Below are 22928 nucleotides of genomic sequence, written 5' to 3'. Positions count from 1 at the left end.
TTCATTGCCGGCGAACCTCCATGGCCATGAGGGAGAATTACTTTGTAGGTGCAAGGAATCAAAACCTTGACCTCCACATTGGAATATAGAGTCTTACCATGTAACCACCACCCTCATGGTTATGACATTAGTATTTATGTACACGTTTAGTGACCATCTTTAACCCTCTCAGGCGTGTTGGCATGTTGTTGGGTAGGGTAGGGAGCTATGGGCGTGCTGGTAAACTGCTGGCTAATGGAGTGGCGTGCTGAGTGGCGTGTTGCTGGGTATACGAGGTGGGGTACTTTTAATTTCTTTTTCATTTTTCTTTCATTTGTTATTGATTTTAATTACTTTTATATATTATTTTGTAAATTATAAAAAAAACAAATAAATTTAATAAAACACACAAAAATTCAAATTAAAAAATACGATTACATTAAAAAGTCCTAAATTACTTTATTTAAAATTCCTAAAAATGAAAAAATACATAATAAAAAGTCCTAAATTACATTAAAAACGCCCTAAAAATTAAAAAACAATACATAATAAATTTTTTAATATATTGAGTATTGACTGACGTAACCGGACTCAAGGCTACTCGAATCGGAGTGCCTGATTGTAAGTCGATTCACCCATGTTTACGAGATACAACTCAATTCGACATGGTCGTGTCTTGGCTCAATCTTTTTGTGCATCCCATTACTCAACGTTAAACAAAAACATCAACGACTGATGCCCTTCGTCGAAGTACACAATTTGAGTAAAAACGTAAGACGCTTCTTTTTCGATGAATTTTTTCAACTTTGACCAATCAAAGTCGGAAACATCGACATCCTCAAAAGATTTTCCCCCCACCTATGTATGACTTCCACTCATACTCAGCTCGGCCCCCGTAATAAACATCAATCGAAACCTTGTTTGAACTCATGGTTTGCGTTTGAGATAAAATGTTGTATATGTTTGTGTATATGTGAATGTGTATCTGTGTGAATGTGTATCTGTGCTAGCTTCCAGCATGCCGGCCATTTTACCCACCAGCACGCTGTATTAGCTACGTGCTAATGGCTTGTTGGGTGCACCGGATCTCCAGCACGGGGCGCGTTAGAAATGGTCTAAACTAAAATTACGATCAATCAATAAACGTGGAAAAAGGATGAATTTTGCATCCACATTCTAGATTTCATGCGATGAGCACACTCTAGATTTCATGCGATGAGCATGGATGCACCCATAGACTTCATGCGATGAACATGGATGAACTAGAGACTTCGAGGATAAACGTGGATGCACCACAGAGTTCAAGCGATGGATGCGAATACACTCGATTGTTCAAGCAATTGAACGTAGATGCACCTGAGAGTTTCGAGTTATTAGTGTGGATGCAACCGAGACTTTAAGAGACAAGCCCGTATGCACTGACTCAATCACTTGTTTTATATGAAAAATCATAATCCATTATTTTTTACTAGGTTTTATAAATTAAATATTGACAAAATTTGTTGAAAAAAGAATAGAAGAAGATAGAGATGTGTTCATGTTTGACCGGAAATGACGTTAACATGATGGAGGTGGTTATAGATTTCATATACAGTAGAAACTCTATAAAATAATACATTTGGGACCACCAAAATTTATTAATTAAAAGGGTTATTAATTAATCGATAAGTTAATAATTATTAATTAATATATTAATTAATATTTTATTAATTTATAGTAGAATACTTAGTTTACAAACACCTTTCAACCTTCCACTTAATTATTGTATACAATGCATGTATATCAAATGAACAGCCCAATTTGAAAGAAACCTTCAATCTCCCACCTTATTATGCTTCTTGTGTTCAATGTATCAATTTATGCCCAATTTGGATGTCGAAGATGTTCTGACTCACCCAGAAGAAAATGTAGTTGCACAGTTGTTGACCGATGAAGAAATTATTGAAAGCGTTATTGGAATTAATAAAGATGATATCGATGAAGAAGATGATGAAAGTTCTACAATGGAGCCCCCTTCGCGAAACGAAGCTATTAAAGAGGCAATCACATTGAATAATTTCTTGTTGAGCTATGAGAAAACAACACCAGAAGTTCTTACCATGCTAAGGAAAATTAGGGATGAGATTCAAGGGGAAATTGATTTCAACAAAAAACAAAAGACAGTTGAGTCATTTTTCAAGAAACATGTAATATGCTATATACTGTATAAGAAATTATTAATTTATATTTTATATGGGGTCTAAAGAAATTATCAAAATTGTATTATCTTATAATTTTATCGAATTATTAATTTAGTACCCTATCCCCGAGTCGGAACAAGCAAAAAATATTATCTTAGAGAGTTTATTAAATAATCGAGTATTAATTTATCGAATTTCTACTATAGATTTAATATCGGATTATATGAGAAGTTTAAGGAACGAGATTTTCCATATATGCCCTTTTCGCTCACTTTTTAATTTTAAATAACCCTAAATATTCATAACCATTGATTAAAAGTATGTACGGCCAAGATCTGTTCTCACCATTTATATAAATGAGAACATTCTCACATGATCACATTTCTATATATATATATATCTATAGATTCTATTATAATGCTAAAGTGATGACATCGTAAAAAAACAATTTCCTTCATTAAAAAAATTAAAAAGAAAATAGAAAAAATTTAACCTACTTGGATGACATCATAAATCAATTAAAATATCTTTAATAAAAATAATTATCTATTAATTAACTTGATCCAATTAACGAAGATAAAAATGGCCGCATATTAGTTAATAGGATTATGAAAATTGATTTATTCAACAAATCTATTAAACTTAAAAATCCAAGCAATAATCTCTATTATGCTAACATGGGAAAAAAACCATGTACTCCATACAAATAGGAGGACTATTTTATTTTATTTCACCAGTTGCAAAATCATATTTACGAAAATATATTAAACGGGTGCCAAATCATATTTTTACAATTTCATCTAACGAACGGGTTCATAAAACTATATATCTATACACCTATACACACACACACACACACACACACACACACACACATATATATATATATATATATATATATATATATATATATATATATATATATATATATATATATATATATATATATATATATATATATATATATATATATAATGTTTTTGAAATGCAGTCAACAATTTTTAAATACCCTAACCATTTGATACCATTACATGTATAATTTTTTTTCGCTCATTAACAGTCATGCAACGCACATGCTCCAAGAGCGATATTTATATTTGCGAAAAAAAATTCGAAAAGCAAGAAAAAATTAACACAAGCCCACTAAGGGGGAACCCCGTACAATGAGAAAGGATCGACAATGAAACACACAAATGCGAAACTCGACTACAACCAAGTTGCAAAGGAAGCAACTACAAAATGCTATGCTACACAAGACAAGACCATGGATTCGAGATCCAACCTAACCAATCTAACTTTCTATTCTTCAATCTATTAGAAATCCATTCAAAAGACTTGAGTTGAATCTCCATTAACCCCGTAAGACCGCTCCATGAAGAATCCGAAAAAACTTTTTGATTTCTATTTTTCCAAATCAAATATCCGTACGTCCATTCAATTGCTTGCCAAATACTCGAACAAAGAGGGGATAAGGATCGATTACATTTGCCTCGAAATATTTCATTTATGCTTAGTTTCGAAACCGTACCTAAGCCCCACCATTTATAGACCCGAACCCAAATATCCATTGCATGATGACAAAAGATTAAAGTATGCTCAATGGTTTCCACATCATCATCAAATAAAGGGCATCTAACGGAATCCAAGTCTATACCTCTTTTATCAAGTTCGATACGTACCGGAATCCGCCTTTTTAATGCCCTCCATATGAAAATTGCAATTTTAATAGGAGTTAACCGATTCTTCAAAAATTCTTCACGAACCAACAACCCTTTATTAAGAATATTACCATCGAGTAAATTTGCTAACTTCTTTGTGGTGAAAAGCCCATTACCCGCAAAATCCCAAATCCACGAATCCATAACCTTTTCTTGTTTCACATAAGCATTTAGTAGCGTTAGAAGAGAGTCGCGATCATTACAAGTGCGACCCGAGACATTGCGTGTCCATCTAAAATTGCAAGTCATATTTCGATCAATCCAAGAAACACGGTCTTTTACTCTTACTTCCGGTTCTTTTTCCAAGTAGTAAAGGCGCGTGAATTTTTGCTTCAATGGAGTACCGCAAACCCATGGATCTTCCCAAAACCTCGTGTCCGAACCATCACCAATAACCTTTGAGAAAGACGAAGCAAACTTGATATCCATCTTCTCGATCATGACACCTGCACGCAAAATATTGGACCACACGCGACTCACCCCTAATGGTCCGGAGAGACGTGTAGGGGGAAGTAGCCCATTAGAACCATAAATACTCTTAATAATTAAGACCCAAAGTGTCTTTGGCTCGATTTTAGCTCGCCAAAACCACTTTCCCAAAAGAGCAATATTTTTCCCACGTAAAGACCTAAAGTGTCCTAAAATGTGCTATTTTAGGACCTTTCACTTCAAAGGACGCACCGAAATGGCGTCTCCTATAAGACGGTTGTATAAAGTTAAAAGGGTCCTAAAACGTAAATCACATTATGAAACCTATGTAAGAGTCTCATTAGCAACATTGATAGGGTCCTTATAGATGTACATATTAGGACATTTTATTTATGGTTTAATTATCTTATAGTATTTTGAGACACACAAAAGGGTATTTAAAAAGTACTTTATAGGACACTGACCATGTCTCGTTAGACCATTTTAGTACCAAGAAAAGAGTTCTAATATATTGATATACCATGTTATTACCAATAAAAGGGTCCTGAAGTATTGATATACTAATTTAAGTACCCAAAAAAGAGTCGTATTATAAAAAAAAAAGTTGTAAGTTAGTACCTAGAAAAAAGTCCTAATATAAAGATATAGTACATTAATACCAACAAAAGGGTCGTAAAAATACGATATTTTACTTTAGAACCAAGAGAAGTGTCCTAATATAAAGTAATACTACATTACTATTACAAAAAAGGGTCCTAACATACACGCACTAAAATATAGTACCACGAAAAGAGTCCTAATTTAATGATTAGGAAGAATAATACCCTCGAAATGGTCTTAAGATAAAAGAGACTAATTTCCGTATGACCACAAAAGAGTCCTAATATAATATACTGATTAAGAGATTAATACCATTTAAAGGGTCCTCATATGAAAAGATAAACATCCGTATGACCACACAAAAATAGTCCTAATATAAATAGATATTGATTTAGTACCACAAAAAGGGTACTAAAAATGATATTGTATGAAGTTTATTATAACCTAATTATAAGTCCTAACATGTCATAGTAGTTTCGGTTCCGTTTTTGTATATTCGATCACAATTTCGCACATTATGATCCGGTTTGGATAGTCGGATCCAGTTTAAAAAATTTGGGTCTGATTTGGAAATTCGGGTTCGACTCGAATATCCAAATTTGCATTTGGTTTTCAGTATTTGGGCGGTTTTTCCCAACCAGATTTTTATTTAATTGAATTATGGACACCAATTTAATAATAAATAATTTATATTAAATATTAAGAACAAATATTAATTAAAACATAATTAAATTTCAATAAATTATTCTCATAAATTAAAAAACACTAAACATAAAAAATTCATAAATAATCCAACATATAAAGACTTCTAATAACATTTGACAAAAAATGTAAAATTAACGACAAGCAAAGGATAACGTCTTGGGTCGGCATCTATCTTCATCAATCCTCACGAACCACCTAAAAATGAACCATCCATGTATAAGCATACATGTGCACGTTATAGAAATTAATCATAGATTTTAATTATTACAAGTGTAAGAAGGACTTACCGAGACAAACGTACAAGGCCAAGCAATAGACGTACCAATAACATCAAGAATTATTTCAAATAAACCAAATGGCCTAAGCAATTTTTCATCTTTTTTTATGGCCACTTTAACATCTACCTCACACCAATCCGGTCCAATCTCTACACCCCCAACAATCTTATTTGGATTCACGCTCCTCACCCGTCCTCTTGCTACATTCTCAGAGTTTATAATGCTTTTTATATAAACTTCATATCCGACCTAAAATTCAGTTTTGAACAAACATTTATGAATGCTAAAAGGATAACAAAAACCCTATTAAATTTAGAAAATAGAAACATACCTTTAGACGAGCAACAATGGGTACAATGGTTGTTGTCAAAGATTGAACACACGAACAATCGGTTGAACCATTCTTTTGTGCCAACGCAGCTGTTAACCTTGCATTTTCAGCTTCAAGGTCTGCTTTTTCAGATTTCAATTAAGCATTCTCTCTACGGACAGCTGATCGACCAGGTACTAGACCCCAAACATCAGAAACGCGAACACCCAGACCATACATTTCTGCAGTACCATATTTGTCGTTACCCATTACCTTGGAAAAAACATCATCCGGTCCAGGTGTATCAGTTGCATCAGCTTTTCACTAAGTTTTCTCATTTTTTCCTGCATTAGAAATAAAACACTATATTATAGATACTTCTTAACTTTTGCGATCATGGCCACTTATTGAACTGCACAGTTGGAAATCACATGTGTAAATAGAAGTTATACAGACCAGAGCAGAGGGTTTGTCATGGCCATGACAGAGTGTTTACGATTTCATAAATCTAGATGTATGCGGAGCTATATGGTGTGTAATGGGGGGCCGTGATTTGATTCATTAATCTAAAAGTCCATTAGTAAAGTAGCTTATATAAAGTACGATGGTTTTTCAAAAAAAAAAAAAAAAGGTTTTATGATGTTTGGGCCCTGTGTCTGATCCACTGATTGTAAGATAATAACTTACAATTGCAGCTACAGTATCACCGTTTTTAGAAGCGCCTCCTTTGGAAAAACATTTTCAAAACATATCCACCCGAGTTGGTTCTTTTCCCATAGTCGTCTGTGATAAAAAAAAAAGAAATTAACTATTAACTAGTTAACAATGTATATTCAAATGCAATACTATATTAATAATTTCCCCATATATTCTACCATTAGTTCTTCACGAATTCTTGCATAACTTTTTTTGCCGGTCAATTGCACCATCCTCTTCTGAGCCCTATTGGCTTTATTTTTCTCGCTAAGCCTCTGAAAAACAAAAATATAAATATCATAATATGAAAAAGTTAATGTTAAACCTAGTTAAAGATTATTTCATACCTTATAGTTGTCATTATTCCAATATACAACAAGTCTTTCCCAATGTTTTTTGTGCACTTCATTAGGAGTTGAATTTAGTTGATCCTGTAATGATAAAGACGGATCAAAGTAGCATTCCTTTAATCTCGCCCTCCAGTTTTTGATTTTATGCCCAAATGACTTGAGGATCCACGTATCAGCAGTAGTTGGAAGATCAAACCTTGTCTACAAAATATATATATATATATATATATATATATATATATATATATATATATATATATATATATATATATATATATATATATATATATATATATATATATATATATATATATATATATATCACATGAATAGAAAAAAGGCTTTAGTTATTAACACACATAATTCAAAATCTATACCCTTAAGAAGTTCAGTAGCTTTTGCTTGGTGTCTGAACTAACTTTATTCCATGGTTTATAAATTGGACAATACTTGCTAGTTCGCGTAAGGCTTCCCATGAAATGGGTGAGCTTAGTACTGTTTTTATTGATCGGTTGTCCGTGTTCATTAACTTCAATAGGAATTCGAACCCCTTTCTTTTGTTTCCAAATTTTTCGCATAAGCGTCGGTCCTCTAACTCGTTTGCATCCTTGATCAGCTACAAAATATCATATCTTGATTTACAATCTATATGTATATATTTAACACACTAGCCAAGAGGCATGTTCAATTAAAGTAACAAACCAAATTAGGAAAAAAAAAAAACCTGATTCATCATCTGCTTCATTGTTGTTCAGATCATGTCGGACAGTTTCATCATTTTCATTTAAATCTGCATTCGCATAAGTGTAATGTGTATAAAAGTAATTGGATACTGAAACTAACAAATATACATTACTTAACTCAATTAAAATATGCTAAGCATTATATAACAGATAAACCTTCTACAAAAAAAAAAAAAAAAAAAAAAAAAAAAAAAACCCTTCTCCAGGTGCTGAATCATATTGATCTTGTAAATGATAGTTTCTCCTGGTCCCTACCATATCGGCATTTGTGTCATCTTCGCTACTAACCATATCTTCATCATCTTTATCATTTTCAAGACTAACCATATCTTCGTCATCACTAACATCATCGATACTAAATAGACCTTCATCATCGCTGACATCCCTGGTACCAACTATATCTTCATCAAATGTAACATTCTCCTGTTTGGAGTCAGAACTTTCATCAAACAAATGTCTTTCATTATTATCTGCAGTTTCAAAAAACGTACACAAATAAAGTGTCCAATTCGATATAGATAATATTATAACTATTTCATGTATAGTATATTTTAGAACGTATGTGTAAAACGTAATTTAATGGTTTATATGAACTCACCATTTGTGACCCTACTTGTAGACTTTGTCTTTTTTCCATTACTTTTATCTACCTGATGACCTTTTTCCTTATGACCTTCCACAGAACTTTGTACTAGAGTGTTTTTTACCCTCGTTTCACTTACTTGTCCCTTTCTCTTCTGGTTGTTTAAAGATAGTACATTGGAGGCACTAGAAATAGCAGTAACTCTTTTTGTTGATATATTAGCATTTCTTGTCATGGTTTGAGGAGCAATGAAGCTTCTCTTTGGTTTCTGTATAAATCCACATGTCGGTAAACATTAATAGAACAATATCATAATTCATAATTATTACATTTATAGCAGAAAAACAACAGATCATAAAATCACAAAATCATAATTTGTACTCAATACCTTTCCAGTAGCTTTCCCTCTTGTATCTGCTTCAACACGAGGTTGATGAGCATCAGTCTCAACCTCAGGTTCAGGAGTATACTCTGGATCTTTATTGTTAGAGTCTGATTGTTTCTTTGTCTTTTTCTTCGATTTTGCAATCTCTGTGTTGAGTGACTCAACAATACGTTTTATTCCATGTTCCTGTAATCTTCTTTCGTTATCTGCAATCCTAGCCCTTCGTTCATTTTCATACTCAATCGCCTGTTTATCATTAACTTGTTTGGATGTTCTAAGAACTTTCTTCTTGTTTCCTTCCATTGTTATTATCTAAAAAAATATTAAAGACCAAAATACAACGATATGGTTAGTAGCCTCAAATATGATGTAAAACCATTGCATTGATAATGAGGGATTACATTGAATCATAACATACATGAGCTGATGAGCATTTATACATATACAAGAACCCTAAGTCGACTAGGATTCAAAATACAGTAAGGAAACTATCTAGGAGATAATCAAAACTTAACAATCACATAAACAAAAGCAATTATTTTATATTGTACCATCATTAATTAATATGAACCAATACAGAGTCACAAAATCACATACCTGTTTTCTTTAATTGAAAATAAAAAAGAAGCAGCCCTGATTTATTTGGTAGAATATGAAATTGATAGTGCTGCGAAATCCTTTTAAGTGAATCCGATTTGGATTTGGCACCTATGAAATCACACAAACAAAAAACTACCGCGTATTCCAAATTTTTTTTACTAATACGTCGGTTTCAAAAACCCTCCTTGAAAGAAGGATAAACTGGCAATATGTTGACCTAGTATTTGGGGTTAAGTTTGTGATTGAAATAAAAAAATAAATTCCATATATACATACATACATATACGGTGCTTATACAAAAGTGAGATATACATCGATTGGGACAGTTTGTTATAATAAATTTGTTAATTCAATTTTAAAATTTAAATACTCCGTATGAATGTTAATAAATAAAAATAATAGGACATAGGACATAGGACATAGGACATACAATTATTTTAAAAGGAAAAAATATTAAATACATAGTTCTGTGACTTTAATAAATTTCGAGTAATACTTATAAATATCATTCTTTTCGGGACTTTGATAAACTAATACAACTATTATCATTTCGTGACTTGGTGAACTATTTAAAATATAAAGAGAAAGGTCCCAAAAAAATTGATTATATCTTATTCACATGGTAATTGAGTATTCAAATTGATGATTTTTGATAAATGATTCTATATACAATACAATATAAACATATACAAATACCCTATATGAATATCAATATAATACATATGATAAGTTTTAACTTTTAACTAACAATCTAAATTAACATAAAAATTGGACACATATTTAACTAAATTAGTCACCAAATTTATATGTTAAATAAAATATTTTGAATGTTCATAATTAACAAGTTATTTACCAATAATTAATTACGATAAACAAAATACTCTAAATCCATAAGCATTAAGGCCGGTGATCATCGAATATAAATGAGCAATAAGAATATATACCCGTTAAGCCTAATTATATGCTCATCCAATATATGATCATTGGCATTAAGATCACCTGAATATGCCTTAAGGTCATCATCTCCAATATGAACATGAACGATCATATACCTGATAATAATGTATATTTATCACATTGCTTGCATAGAGATCATATGCCCGATAAGCCTTATGTTAGCTCATCCAATGATCATCGACATTAACATCATCCAATAAGCCTTAAGCTCGATCTTCTAATGACAGAACACCAACATTCATGTAGCCCATTAAATGCACTGAGCTTCTAGTCGGTATCCCCTTACCTAACTTGTACATGTTTCGGTGTAGGGTACGTTGTGGTCATGAGTTCGAGCCTCGCTCAGTTCACCCACTTAATTTATCTCGTCCGTCAAGCATTATGGTCCTTCAATACCTATAATTGGTGTCCAATAAACATTAATATTGTTCAATACCCTTAAACTTTTTGGATAAGCCTTAAGTTCATCCAATATCCCGGATAAGCCTTAAGGTCATCCAATGATCATCATCAACCTTAAGAATTCCCGATAAGCCTTTAGCTTTTCCAATGACAGATCATCAGTACAAATTAATATCCCTAACCGTATGGTTGTCCTATATGACTAATGATGACTAATGATCCTCCAAGTCTTAAAATCTTTCGATGCCATATAACATTTTTGGTAAGTTGTAATTTCGTTTGTTAAGCATTATAGTTGTTAGATAAGTTTAAGATCGTCTAAGTGAGCCAATATACACGTATGAGACCGCTAACCTTATCCGGTCACACTTATGATCACCCGTTAAGTCTTAAAGTACTATTTCGGTAACTTTAAGTATGTCGTGTCCAATAACTTGTTACCTTGTATAGTAAACCTTATATGTTTATTTTATACTGCCTCCGTCCCATCTTAAGTCTTCACATTTCCATTTTAAGATGTCTCATTTCAAGAGTCCACTTGAATTTTAACCAATGAAAATGGGTTATTGAAGAGAGAGACGATTTCTTATTGGTGGAGAATGGAGTTAGTGAGATTTTATAAAACTGTTTGGAAAAAGTAAGTTGACATTTTTAGTGGGACGAAGGGAGTAATAATTTTAATTTTAAAAGTTATAATTATAATTATTTAATTATAAATAATTATAATTATATCAAACTTTATTTAGCATAAAATTATATATAGTTTATAATTAATATTTTATAATAATGATAATTATTATTATTACTCCGTACTAACTAAATTATATCTAATAATCTAATAATTATTTAAATTTTCATTGGAATCTTATCAGATATAATAAGATAATTTCATACTTTAGAAATTTACATTCATCGTTATTTTTAGGTCCTCGGCGAATTGACTAGTAACCTAAATACGCAATTTGAAATCTTCCATAATTCTTGCGCGATTTGATTTGCTACCAGGTTAATTTCATTCTCTGCTTTGTTTATCGAATTTTATACTTGATCTGATTTGTGTTTTGAGCACTGCATAATGTATTTTAAAATTGCTAAAATTATTTTCCTATTCGATTACTCCCTTTTTCTATGATTCTTGCGTATCACTGATATGGTTTTTCCAGAATCACTACTGATTCGAAGAAGAACCTTCAACACGATCAAGATCTCAGAATTAAGAATGAGAAGTGAAATTAGTGTCGAAATTGACTTTTATTGATAGTCAAACTAGTTACAGAGAATGAGAAACGAAGTAAATAAGTACATTTGAATTCATAAGCTAACCCCTCTAACCACTCAACTAAGTATTTATACACTAACCATGCTAACTGACTATCTCCTGCATACTTTTTTTTCCCACCTGAACTGCTTAATTCTTTGCCGATAGAAACATCCAGAGATGACCCAATCATGTAGAAACTATCAGAATTTGTTATTATTGATATAGTCCACCATTTAATCGCTTACTGCACCAAGTTTTAAAAGTTTTCAGTGGTTCAAGTCTTAGCCTAATTATAGACCAGAATGTGATAATCCTTTCTCTTGTTCCTCTTAGTTTCTATCATAGCACCTTGACATAATTTAACTCTTTCAAAAGAACCATGTTTCCCTAATACTAACCCTCTTGCTTCCATTGTTACCAGGTATTCATATGCGAATTGACTAGTAACCTACATACGCAATTTGCAATCATCCATAATTCTTACGTGATTTGATTTGTTACCAGGTTAATTTCGTTCTCTGCTTTGTTTATAAAATTTTATACTTGATATGATTTGTGTTTGAACGCTTCATAATGTATCCAGAATTGCTAAATTTTTTTGCCTATTCGATTATCTATTTTTTCTATGATTCTTGTGTATGACTTGAAACTTTTTTCATTAAACTGTTGATGATGTAAATGATTGTTTATGGAACTAATTGAACATGGATTTTTGATCAACATAATAGAACATGTATTATTGAATGATAAAATTGCGCCGTTAGTCCCTGATGTTTGCATTAAATAGCATGGATAACCTTTATCTATTATTTTGGTGTCGTTGACCCTAATCTATTGTTTTTTTTTATCACCGATGACCCTCTATTAATTTCTGTTAGTTTAGATTCCATTAAGTTAGGTCAGGTGCGTGCCACGTGAGGGCAAAATCATCCAGCCTAATTAAGTAAATTAGTTCAGTTTATTTTTACATGACCACATTTCATTGTATTTCAATTAAGTAAACCATCGTGTGGTAACATGAACTGTTTCATCGACTAGTAAACCCTACGCAGATTAATGTTGTTGACTAGGTTTGTTGACTATATTTATGTCCAGTCAAAAGAAGTCAACAAAAGTTAAAACAAGTCACAACAAGTCAAAACAGGTTTATGGTGTACTTAGGTGAAAACATGTCAAAACAGTTATTGCTATATGGTAATATAAAATAGGGATATTGGTAATGACATGTCAAAACAGGTCAACTTTGGTATATGGTATAAAATGGGTATCATAACACTTATGGTCATGCATATAAAAAAAGGTCAATGGATGATTTTGCCCTCACGTGGCACGCACCTGACTCAACTTAACGGACATAAAACTAACAGAAGTTACTACGGGGTCATCGGTGCTAAAAAACAATAGATGAGGGTCAATGATGCCAAAAAAATAGATAAAGGTTATCCATGCTATTTGTTACAAACATCAGGGACCAACGGCGCAATTTTGTCTTATTGAATTGAACAAAGAAATTGAAAGTTACTAATTTGATTGTTTTCTTCAATTAGCTATAGAGTTGATGTCTGATTATGTTATTCAATGTGAATGTTCACATATATATATATATATATATATATATATATATATATATATATATATATATATATATATATATATATATATATATATATATATATATATATATATTGGAAAAGCTGCTCAGTACTAATGAGGCTCAAAATCTCAGAATGGGGGGAAAGCTTTTATGTCTATGATTCTTGCTGATCAGTTGTCTGATTTATCTAGTGATGCTGAGCAATTGTATGATTGTAGTATTCAATATAAATGTTCACTAATGTGATTAATCTGCTAATTGCTATTTTTCAAAAAATTTAGAAACAACAGCTTGCATGAAACGATCAAACACTAGTTCAATTACACCATAACTGTTATCTTTTTTTGCACATGATTACATCAATAGAAACTGATCCTGTTAATTACAGTTCAATGATGCGTTTCGATTGGATGTCTTTCTCTAGAGTTTCCCCTGCATATGAAAAAGGTCTTGACAGATATTTAGAATACATGTTTTCTAAAGAGGAATTACATGGTCAGATAGCATGTCCGTGTAAATATTGCTGTAATAAAAAATGGGTTGATCGGGACGAGGCTAAATCACATCTGATATGTGACGGGTTTATTGATGGCTATAAAATTGCACCTGATATTCCAGAACTATGTGATATTCCAGAACTATGTGATATTCCAGAACCATGTGATATTCCAATGTTGGATGTTGAAGATGATATGATAGGATTGGTGCAAGACTTCTACCACGAGTTTGGTGATGATAAGCAAGAAACTCAAAATCAGAGTCTACCGAACAAAAAAGCTGAAAGGCTTTATAAAGTTTTGGGAGATGCAAAGAAAGAACTATATCCTGGATGTAAAAATTTCTATGTTCTTTCATTTATAGTTAGACTATACCATTCTAAGTGTGTTGGAAAATGTAATGACCAAGGATTCAACATGATTCTTGATAAAATGAGGGAAGCATTCCCTCATGCTTCCATACCAAAGTCATTGTATGAAGTAAGGAAGACAATTAGAGAGTTGGGTCTTAGTTATGAGAAAATTGATGCTTGTCCCAATGATTGTATGTTGTATTGGAAAGAAAACAAGGACAAAACACAATGTGACAGATGTAAAACCTCAAGATATAAAAAAAGTGACAATGATTATGACGATGAGTCAACCACGCCTGGTGATAATGTTCAAAAAATTGGAGCAAAGGTTTTGCGTTATTTTCCACTAATCCCACGGTTGCAAAGATTGTACATGTCTCCTAAAACGGCTGCCTCTATGAGATGGCATGAAGAGAGTCGTACCAAAGATGGTTTCTTGAGACATCCTGCAGATTCACCAACTTGGAAAACCATTGATTATGAGTATCCAGATTTTGCATCTGAACCTCGTAATGTCAGACTTGGTTTAGCAAGTGATGGGTTTAACCCTTTTGGTAACAAGAATAATTCGCATAGTACATGGCCTGTTGTTTTGATATCATATATTCTACCTCCTTGGCTATGCATGAAGAAACCTTATTTGTTTCTTACTTTACTTATACCTGGGCCATCTGCACCAGGTAATAATATAGACGTTTATATGCAACCTTTAGTGGATGAGCTGAAAGAGTTGTGGGATACTAACGGAGTAGATAGTTATGACGCATCAACAAAGAGCAACTTTCCACTACACGCTTGCTTGATATGGACGATAAGTGACTTTCCTATTTATGCGAATTTATCGGGTTGGAGCACCAAAGGTAATCTAGCTTGTCCTTATTGCCATAAGCATACGAGATCAAAACGGTTATGGTACTGCAAAAAAACCATGTTTCATGGCACATCGTAGATTTTTGGAAATGTATCATGCTTTTCGTACAGATGCGGATTCTTTTGATGGCACCGAAGAATTTGAAAGGCCACCATGTTGGTTAACAGGGGAAGAAGTTCTTGATGAGCTCAAAGATTTTGAAATAAAATTTGGAAAACTAGTGAAGGATAACCCAACTTTACCATATAACTGGAAGAAGAGAAGTATATTGTTTGAGTTTCCATATTGGAAACATAACTTAATACGACATAATATAGATGTAATGCATACCGAAAAGAATGTTTGTGACAATGTCGTGGGAACACTAATGAATCTAGAAGGAAAGACAAAGGATCATTTAAAAGCACGTCGTGATTTAGAAGAAATGGGTATTAGACCAGAACTACATCCTCAAAAGCTACCAAATCATAAAGTGTATTTGCCTCCTGCTTGCTTCTCAATGGATAAAAAAGAGCAAGAAATATTTTGTAAGGTGCTTAAAGGGGTTAAAGTTCCAGATGGATATGCAGCTAACATTTCTAGGTGTATTCAGGTAAAATCTATAAAAATGTCTGGCCTCAAAAGTCACGATAATCATATTATGATGCAGCAATTGCTTCCCGTGGCCATAAGAAATATTTTACCCAAGCACGTGCGCTCCATTGTGATGAAGCTATGTTGTTACTACAAAAAATTATGCTCAAAAGTTCTTAATCCTAATGATTTAGTTCAAATGGAAAATGACATTGGAAAAATCCTTTGTGATTTAGAAAGGATTTTTCCACCATCATTCTTTGACATAATGATTCATCTATCGGTACATTTAGCTACAGAGGCTAAACTAGGGGGACCTGTTCATTATCGTTGGATGTATCCAATTGAGAGGTGTGCGTTTTTTTTATTATAGTAAATACATCTATTATATATAAGTATGTTTATCTAATATTCATTTTTTTTACTACTCAGGTATTTAGCAACATTAAAATCTTACGTGCAAAACAAGAGTAAACTCGAGGGTTCAATTGCAGAAGGATATTTAGTGGAAGAGTGTTTATCATTTTGTTCGTTGTACTTATCCAGTGATGTCGAGACAATACATAATAAGACCAGTCGAAATCATGATGACGGTGGTGATGAGAATGTGTTGCCAATATTTAGTATGTCGGGTCGACCCATTGGTGCAACAAACGTAGAAAGACTCAACTATGACATCTTGGCTTTAGCACATTCGTATGTATTGTTCAATTGTAGTGAAATTGATTTTTTACGAACATAAGTTATTTTATTATATCTTTTAAGAATGATTATTTATCAGACCATCACGAATCATTTGATTTGTCAATTTCTTTATTCCTTATTTTCATCTTTGACTGCAGAGAACATCTAACAGTTGTTCATCGTGAACAACGAAAAAAACGCTCACGTGAGCGTGATATTCAATGATTACATAGTCAGAAGTTTGAGGAGTGGTTTCCAGATCGTGTAAGTAACTGATACTTTTATATATTATCGAAAATATTACAATTTTAACCGTCTAAAGCCTACAACAAAACTGATTAAAACTTAACAACAAATACCATCAATTCAGGTTGAGGAACTGCATAAATTAGGGGATAATAGAATCACAAGTGATATAATGAGATTAGCCAGTGGTCCGACTGAGATTATAAAGAGATATAAGGGATTTATCATAAATGGTTTCCGATTTCACACTAAAGATTTGGAAAAGAATAGGAAAACACAAAATAGTGGAGTTATGCTTGAGGCAATAACAAATAGCTTCTCGAGTGCTAATGATAGCAACCTATTGTTGGAGATGTAACATACTATGGTGTTTTAAATGATATCAATGAGTTGCAATATGATGTTGATAGAAATGTTGTTTTGTTCCATTGTGATTGGATATCGTCTGGTAGCAGAATAAAAGTAGATGAGAATGGGTTTACGACTCTCAATTTTAATGGTTTGAAGCAAAATAAAGAACCTTTTATCCTAACTTCGCAAGCACAACAAGTATTTTATGTTGCAGATCGTGTTCACAAAGGATGGAAAGTTGTGATCAAGACAATGCCTAGAGATAATTATGACATGGATGAACAGACGGGTCTCGATGATGTAGAAACACATTTGCAGAGTGACACACCTTTGGGTCAAGTCAAAGAAAATATGAATATTGAATTGGTTCGAGGCGATTTGAATGGGACTATTGTTGAGGATGATACTTTAGTTGATGACAGAGATGAATAACAAGTTGAAGTTGCTTCTCCCGAGTCCAATTAGTCAACGGTAAATAATCAGTTGCTTAATATGAATTATTTATGTTAATAGACATTTAGTCACTTATATGTGAGTAGGATATACCATATTTTTCGTCATTTATGTTGCATCAATATTTAGAACACATCTTGTTTTTTAAACAGTATACAAGCAACTGCTATCATTTTTTTTTCCTTCTTTTTTTTTCAATTTGGTTGTGGGAATTGTTGTTATTTACTGATATATACTTCCTATGTTTTTTAATTGTTGATTCTCTAATCAGGTTGCCTGTTTTTTAATTGTCAATGCTCCACATAAAGGTTAAGAAAAGTGTTGGATTTTGGCAATATGCCAAATTTTCAAGAGTTCATCTCTAAAGAGAATCTGATCAACATTAAGGCATAAATGAGTTATATGGTATGGTGCTTGAGTCATATAGAATCCATGTATCATCTTTTACTTTGTTAGTGGACCTACAAGTTTTGAGCCCGTACTACATAATTCGGTAGCTATTTTAATATTTAATGAGCTTGTACTACATAATTCATATAATGCGTTATTCAGGCTAATATTTTATGATGCTCTTTTTACAGATCAAAAGTAAGTTCTGCTCATCATTTGAATCATATATTTTTTTTTAATAATGTTAAAAATCATGTATTTCATTCATTTCATTTACGCACCAGGTCCATTTTGATCCGTTTGTAGCACAAGGTAAAGTTCCTCACACCTACGCTAATAGCATTGAGCTCCTACTTAAATTAAGACTGTTGCAATCACCCATTTCTTGTTATAAGGTCAGAATTCATTTCTTCACAAACAAGGATTTGATTTGTACAAGCAGTATCAAAAAAGGACCTCAAGTCAGACCAGGTCAGAAATAAGTCAGACGGTTTAGATTACACACACATACGAAGCATTCTCAAAAACACCACAATTCTTCACCACGATCATTTTGCAATCTACTTTGGTAAGTATCGACTACCTTTTATATTTTTCTTACATGTTCATCAACTTTTTCTGTGATTTATGTGCTATTAATTCAATGTACTTTTTTTTTTCCAGTATTGTTTACCAAACATCTTTTAAGCCAAACCACAACTTTGATACTTAAAAGTTGATGATATTATAGATATAATTATCGAAGGCCAATTGACTTGGGATGATCTTATTGACCATTTTGTTAAAATACCATATAACAAGTCAATATGGAGTATTATTTGTAGATTGGTGGTTGCAGCTGTTATGTACTTCATTTGGCAGGAAACAATTTTCAAAATTTTTAGAGGTAAACAAAGAACAGTTGATGTTGTTTGTGGTGTAATCCAAGAGGTGATTAGGTAAAAGCTGGTTGGACTTAAAATAAATAAGTTAGACCAGGTCAGAAATGCAGCTAGTATTTGGAATTTTGGTATGGGGAATGTATTGGACCTGCCTAATAATAGTTTAAATGCCTGAGTCAATTTGTGTTTGGAACTTTAGATGGTATATGCTGGGATGTGTAATTAGGTTATGTGCATTTTTGACTTTTTGGGGTCAAACTGTTGGTCATTTGGTAAAAAAAGAAAAAGATACAAAATAGTGATGTATATGGTTATGTGTTGGTGTTTTTTGTTAGATGTTGCAGGTGTATGCTATTTGGTTTGTTGATAATTTAAGGGGGTCAAAGTCAAATGAAGTCAAACTTCAAAGAAATTGAAGATTCAAAGATTCAGTTTATCAAGGTTTTGAAGTATGAGGGCGCGCAATGGGGTTAAAGGTATTTAAGATATGAAGATTAGATGGATTGAAGTCATGAAGATTAGAAGAATTGATGTTTTAAAAGGCATGGTCAAATGAAGTCAAAGTTGGATGTTGTTTGGATGCTGATGTATGATAATTTAAGGTATGTGCTTGAATATTATTATGAAATGTGGTTGGTATTTTTACAGGTTGATTCGCTACATAGTTTTAGGTTATAGTGTTTTGTTTTGATTAATGTATAGGATTTAATTGACATTTTATTTGTTAGACATTTGGTAATTGTATAGTTTATTTTCTAGGTTTTTAGTGTAGGAATGGATTGTTAAAGTGTTATGGGTATTCACTTCAAAAATACACCTCCTTGTACTCTTTATTTTTTTTATTAATAAATTTTTTTCCAGGGGTACCGTCCCCTTTTTCCAAAAAACTTTGATACTTAAAAACATGAAGTTAAGGCATATGCCCCTCAGTTAATCCTATAATTGACTTCACCATGATGATCTGGATTGGGGGATGATAGAAGAACCAACTTAAAAAAACCAAATATAAGTGTATCCTCGGGCTGTGGTGTAATGGCCATCACTTGATTGCGTAATGCTTCGATATTTCATTATGCCTTTATGTTCGAGGCTATGTTTTTGGTAATACATTTCCTTCAAAACTTATATAATTGCTCGTACATTTTTTTTAATCTCAAAACCGCTCATATACATAATTTAGCTCATGTTCTATATAGGGTTTGCCTTTTATTTTAAAAAAAAAAAACAAACTATTTTTTGGATTTTAACCCATGTCGAACCATTAACAACAGTAACGCATAAACCACTCTGCAAGCAATGCTTTGGTATGTAAATAGATAATTGATTATATAATACAAACATCAAGTTATGTAAAATTTCATTTAATATAACCTTATTATCAATTATCCTATTATATTAACAAGATAAGACAAAAAAAAAATAGATGTTTTATAATGTCATATATTTTAGTATCCATAACTAAGGAGTCCTATAAAAGAATATGATTATTAAGACCTCAAAAAGTATCTATCTTATCAAATTGTTAAAGTGTCCTAAAACTTTAACTTAATAGTACCTAATAATCAAATGACCTAATAGGTTACATAATAATAAGATTCTCACAAACAAATGTCGTTTAAACTTAGTTTCATATGACTTTCATACCAAGTGTCCTATAACATTATATGATTATTACAACCCCAAAAACTATCCGTCTTATCAAAGTGTTAAAGTGTCCTAAAATTTGCTCTTAATAGTACCGAACTATCAAATGACCTAATATGTTATATTATAATAAGACTCTCACAAATAAATGTCCTTTAAAGTTAGTTTCATATGACTTTCATATCAAGTGTCCTATGACATTATATGATTGTTACAACCCCAAAAACTATTTGTATTATCAAAGGGTTAAAGTGTCCTAAAAATGTTAACTTTATAGTACCTAACTATCATATGACCTAATATGTTACATTATAATAAGACTCTCACAAATTAATGTCCTTTTAAGTATGTTTCATATGACTTTCATTTCAAGTGTCTTATGAAAACATATGATAATAGGACCCCCAAAATCATATGTCATATCAATTAGCTTTTTAGGACACCACTTTGTAAACGTGTCTGATAGTGCAACCTATTTTTCAAATGTCCTATAAAAACATCGGATAATAGGTCCCTACTTTTTCATGTGTCATATCAAATAACTTTTTAGGACACAACTATGTAAGCGTATCTCACAATGGAGCTCAATTTATAAGTGTCCTATTAAAACCTATGATAATATGACCTTAATAAATCATATGTCACATTAAGTAGCTTTTTAGGACACCACTTTATAAGCGTTTTAATTTTTAGGACACCAATGTATAAGCGTAAAACGTTTTAGGACACCACTTTATAAGAGTATAGTTTATTAGGACATCATATAGCTTTTTAGGACACCTCTTTATAAGTATATCTCATACCAGGACCTCAAATATTGAACCGTCCTAATATGTGGCTGTTTAGGACCCTAATTTAGGAGGGTCCTAGGAGAAGGGTCCTATAAACTAACTTTTCTTGCAGTGCAATAAACGTGGAAAAAGGATGAATTTTGCATCCGCATTCTAGGTTTCATGCGATGAGCACACTCTAGATTTCATGCGATGAGCATGGATGCACCTAGAGACTTCATGCGATGAACATGGATGAACCAGAGACTTCGAGGATAAACGTGGATGCACCACAGAGTTCAAGCGATGGATGCGAATGCACTCAATTGTTCAAGCAATTGAACGTAGATGCACCTAAGAGTTTCGAGTTATTAGTGTGGATGCAACCGAGACTTCAAGAGACAAGCCCGTATGCACTGACTCAATCACTTGTTTTATATGAAAAATCATAATCCACTATTTTTTACTAGGTTTTATAAATTAAATATTGACAAAATTTGTTGAAAAAAGAATAGAAGAAGATAGATATGTGTTCATGTTTGACCGGAAATGACGTTAACATGATGGAGGTGGTTATAGATTTGATATACAGTAGAAACTCTATAAAATAATACATTTGGGACCACCAAAATTTATTAATTAAAAGAGTTATTAATTAATTGATAAATTAATAATTATTAATTTATATATTAATTAATATTTTATTAATTTATAGTAGAATACTTAGTTTACAAATACCTTTCAACCTTCCACTTAATTATTGTATACAATGCATGTATATCAAATGAACAGCCCAATTTGAAAGAAACCTTCAATCTCCCACCTTATTATGCTTCTTGTGTTCAATGTATCAATTTATGCCCAATTTGGATGTCGAAGATGTTCTGACTCACCCAGAAGAAAATGTAGTTGCACAGTTGTTGACTGATGAAGAAATTATTGAAAGCGTTATTGGAATTAATAAAGATGATATCGATGAAGAAGATGATGAAAGTTCTACAATGGAGCCCCCTTCGCGAAACGATGCTATTAAAGGGGCAATCACATTGAATAATTTCTTGTTGAGCTATGAGAAAACAATACCAGAAGTTCTTATCATGCTAAGGAAAATTAGAGATGAGATTCAAGGGGAAATTGATTTCAACAAAAAACAAAAGACAATTGAGTCATTTTTCAAGAAACCTTCATAAATCATTCATGTAATATGCTATATACTGTATAAGAAATTATTAATTTATATTTTATATGGGGTCTAAAGAAATTATCAAAATTGTATTATCTTATAATTTTATCGAATTATTAATTTAGTACCCTATCCCCGAGTCGGAACCGGCAAAAAATATTATCTTAGAGAGTTTATTAAATAATCGAGTATTAATTTATCGAATTTCTACTATAGATTTAATATCGGATTATATGAGAAGTTTAAGGAACGAGATTTTCCA

The 22928-nt window shown here is 32.1% G+C and overlaps 4 protein-coding genes across 5 annotated transcripts; 2 read left to right on the top strand and 2 right to left on the bottom strand.

The window, feature by feature from the left end:
- Nucleotides 1-1838: 1838 nt before the first annotated feature.
- On the top strand, nucleotides 1839-3306 carry LOC139850070 (uncharacterized). Its single transcript, XM_071839665.1, has 2 exons — nucleotides 1839-2165; nucleotides 3220-3306. The coding sequence occupies exons 1-2, from the start codon at nucleotides 1839-1841 to the stop codon at nucleotides 3304-3306; spliced, it is 414 nt and encodes a 137-aa protein (XP_071695766.1).
- A 100-nt stretch (nucleotides 3307-3406) lies between these two features.
- LOC139850069 (uncharacterized) lies at nucleotides 3407-4306 on the bottom strand. Its single transcript, XM_071839664.1, has one exon. The coding sequence runs from the start codon at nucleotides 4304-4306 to the stop codon at nucleotides 3407-3409; it is 900 nt and encodes a 299-aa protein (XP_071695765.1).
- Nucleotides 4307-6846: 2540 nt separating this feature from the next.
- On the bottom strand, nucleotides 6847-9264 carry LOC139848400 (uncharacterized). Of its 2 annotated transcripts, XM_071838134.1 has the most exons (6): nucleotides 8960-9264; nucleotides 7970-8839; nucleotides 7623-7861; nucleotides 7243-7446; nucleotides 7075-7170; nucleotides 6847-6982 (listed from the first exon to the last, which is right to left on the bottom strand). In XM_071838134.1, the coding sequence occupies exons 1-2, from the start codon at nucleotides 9257-9259 to the stop codon at nucleotides 8573-8575; spliced, it is 567 nt and encodes a 188-aa protein (XP_071694235.1). In that variant the 5' UTR covers nucleotides 9260-9264; the 3' UTR covers nucleotides 6847-6982; nucleotides 7075-7170; nucleotides 7243-7446; nucleotides 7623-7861; nucleotides 7970-8572. The 2 variants fall into 2 exon arrangements, with proteins under 2 accessions (XP_071694235.1, XP_071694234.1); XM_071838133.1 differs by having other exon boundaries at nucleotides 7623-8839.
- Nucleotides 9265-22340: 13076 nt separating this feature from the next.
- Nucleotides 22341-22673, top strand: LOC139850068 (uncharacterized). Its single transcript, XM_071839663.1, has one exon. It carries the CDS (start codon nucleotides 22341-22343, stop codon nucleotides 22671-22673), a length of 333 nt encoding a protein of 110 aa, XP_071695764.1.
- The last annotated feature ends 255 nt before the right edge of the window (nucleotides 22674-22928 follow it).

The sequence above is a fragment of the Rutidosis leptorrhynchoides genome, chromosome 5 (genome assembly GCF_046630445.1).
Source record: "Rutidosis leptorrhynchoides isolate AG116_Rl617_1_P2 chromosome 5, CSIRO_AGI_Rlap_v1, whole genome shotgun sequence".
Classification (NCBI taxonomy): Eukaryota; Viridiplantae; Streptophyta; class Magnoliopsida; order Asterales; family Asteraceae; genus Rutidosis; species Rutidosis leptorrhynchoides.
This window is presented reverse-complemented; position numbering and strand designations above follow the sequence as displayed.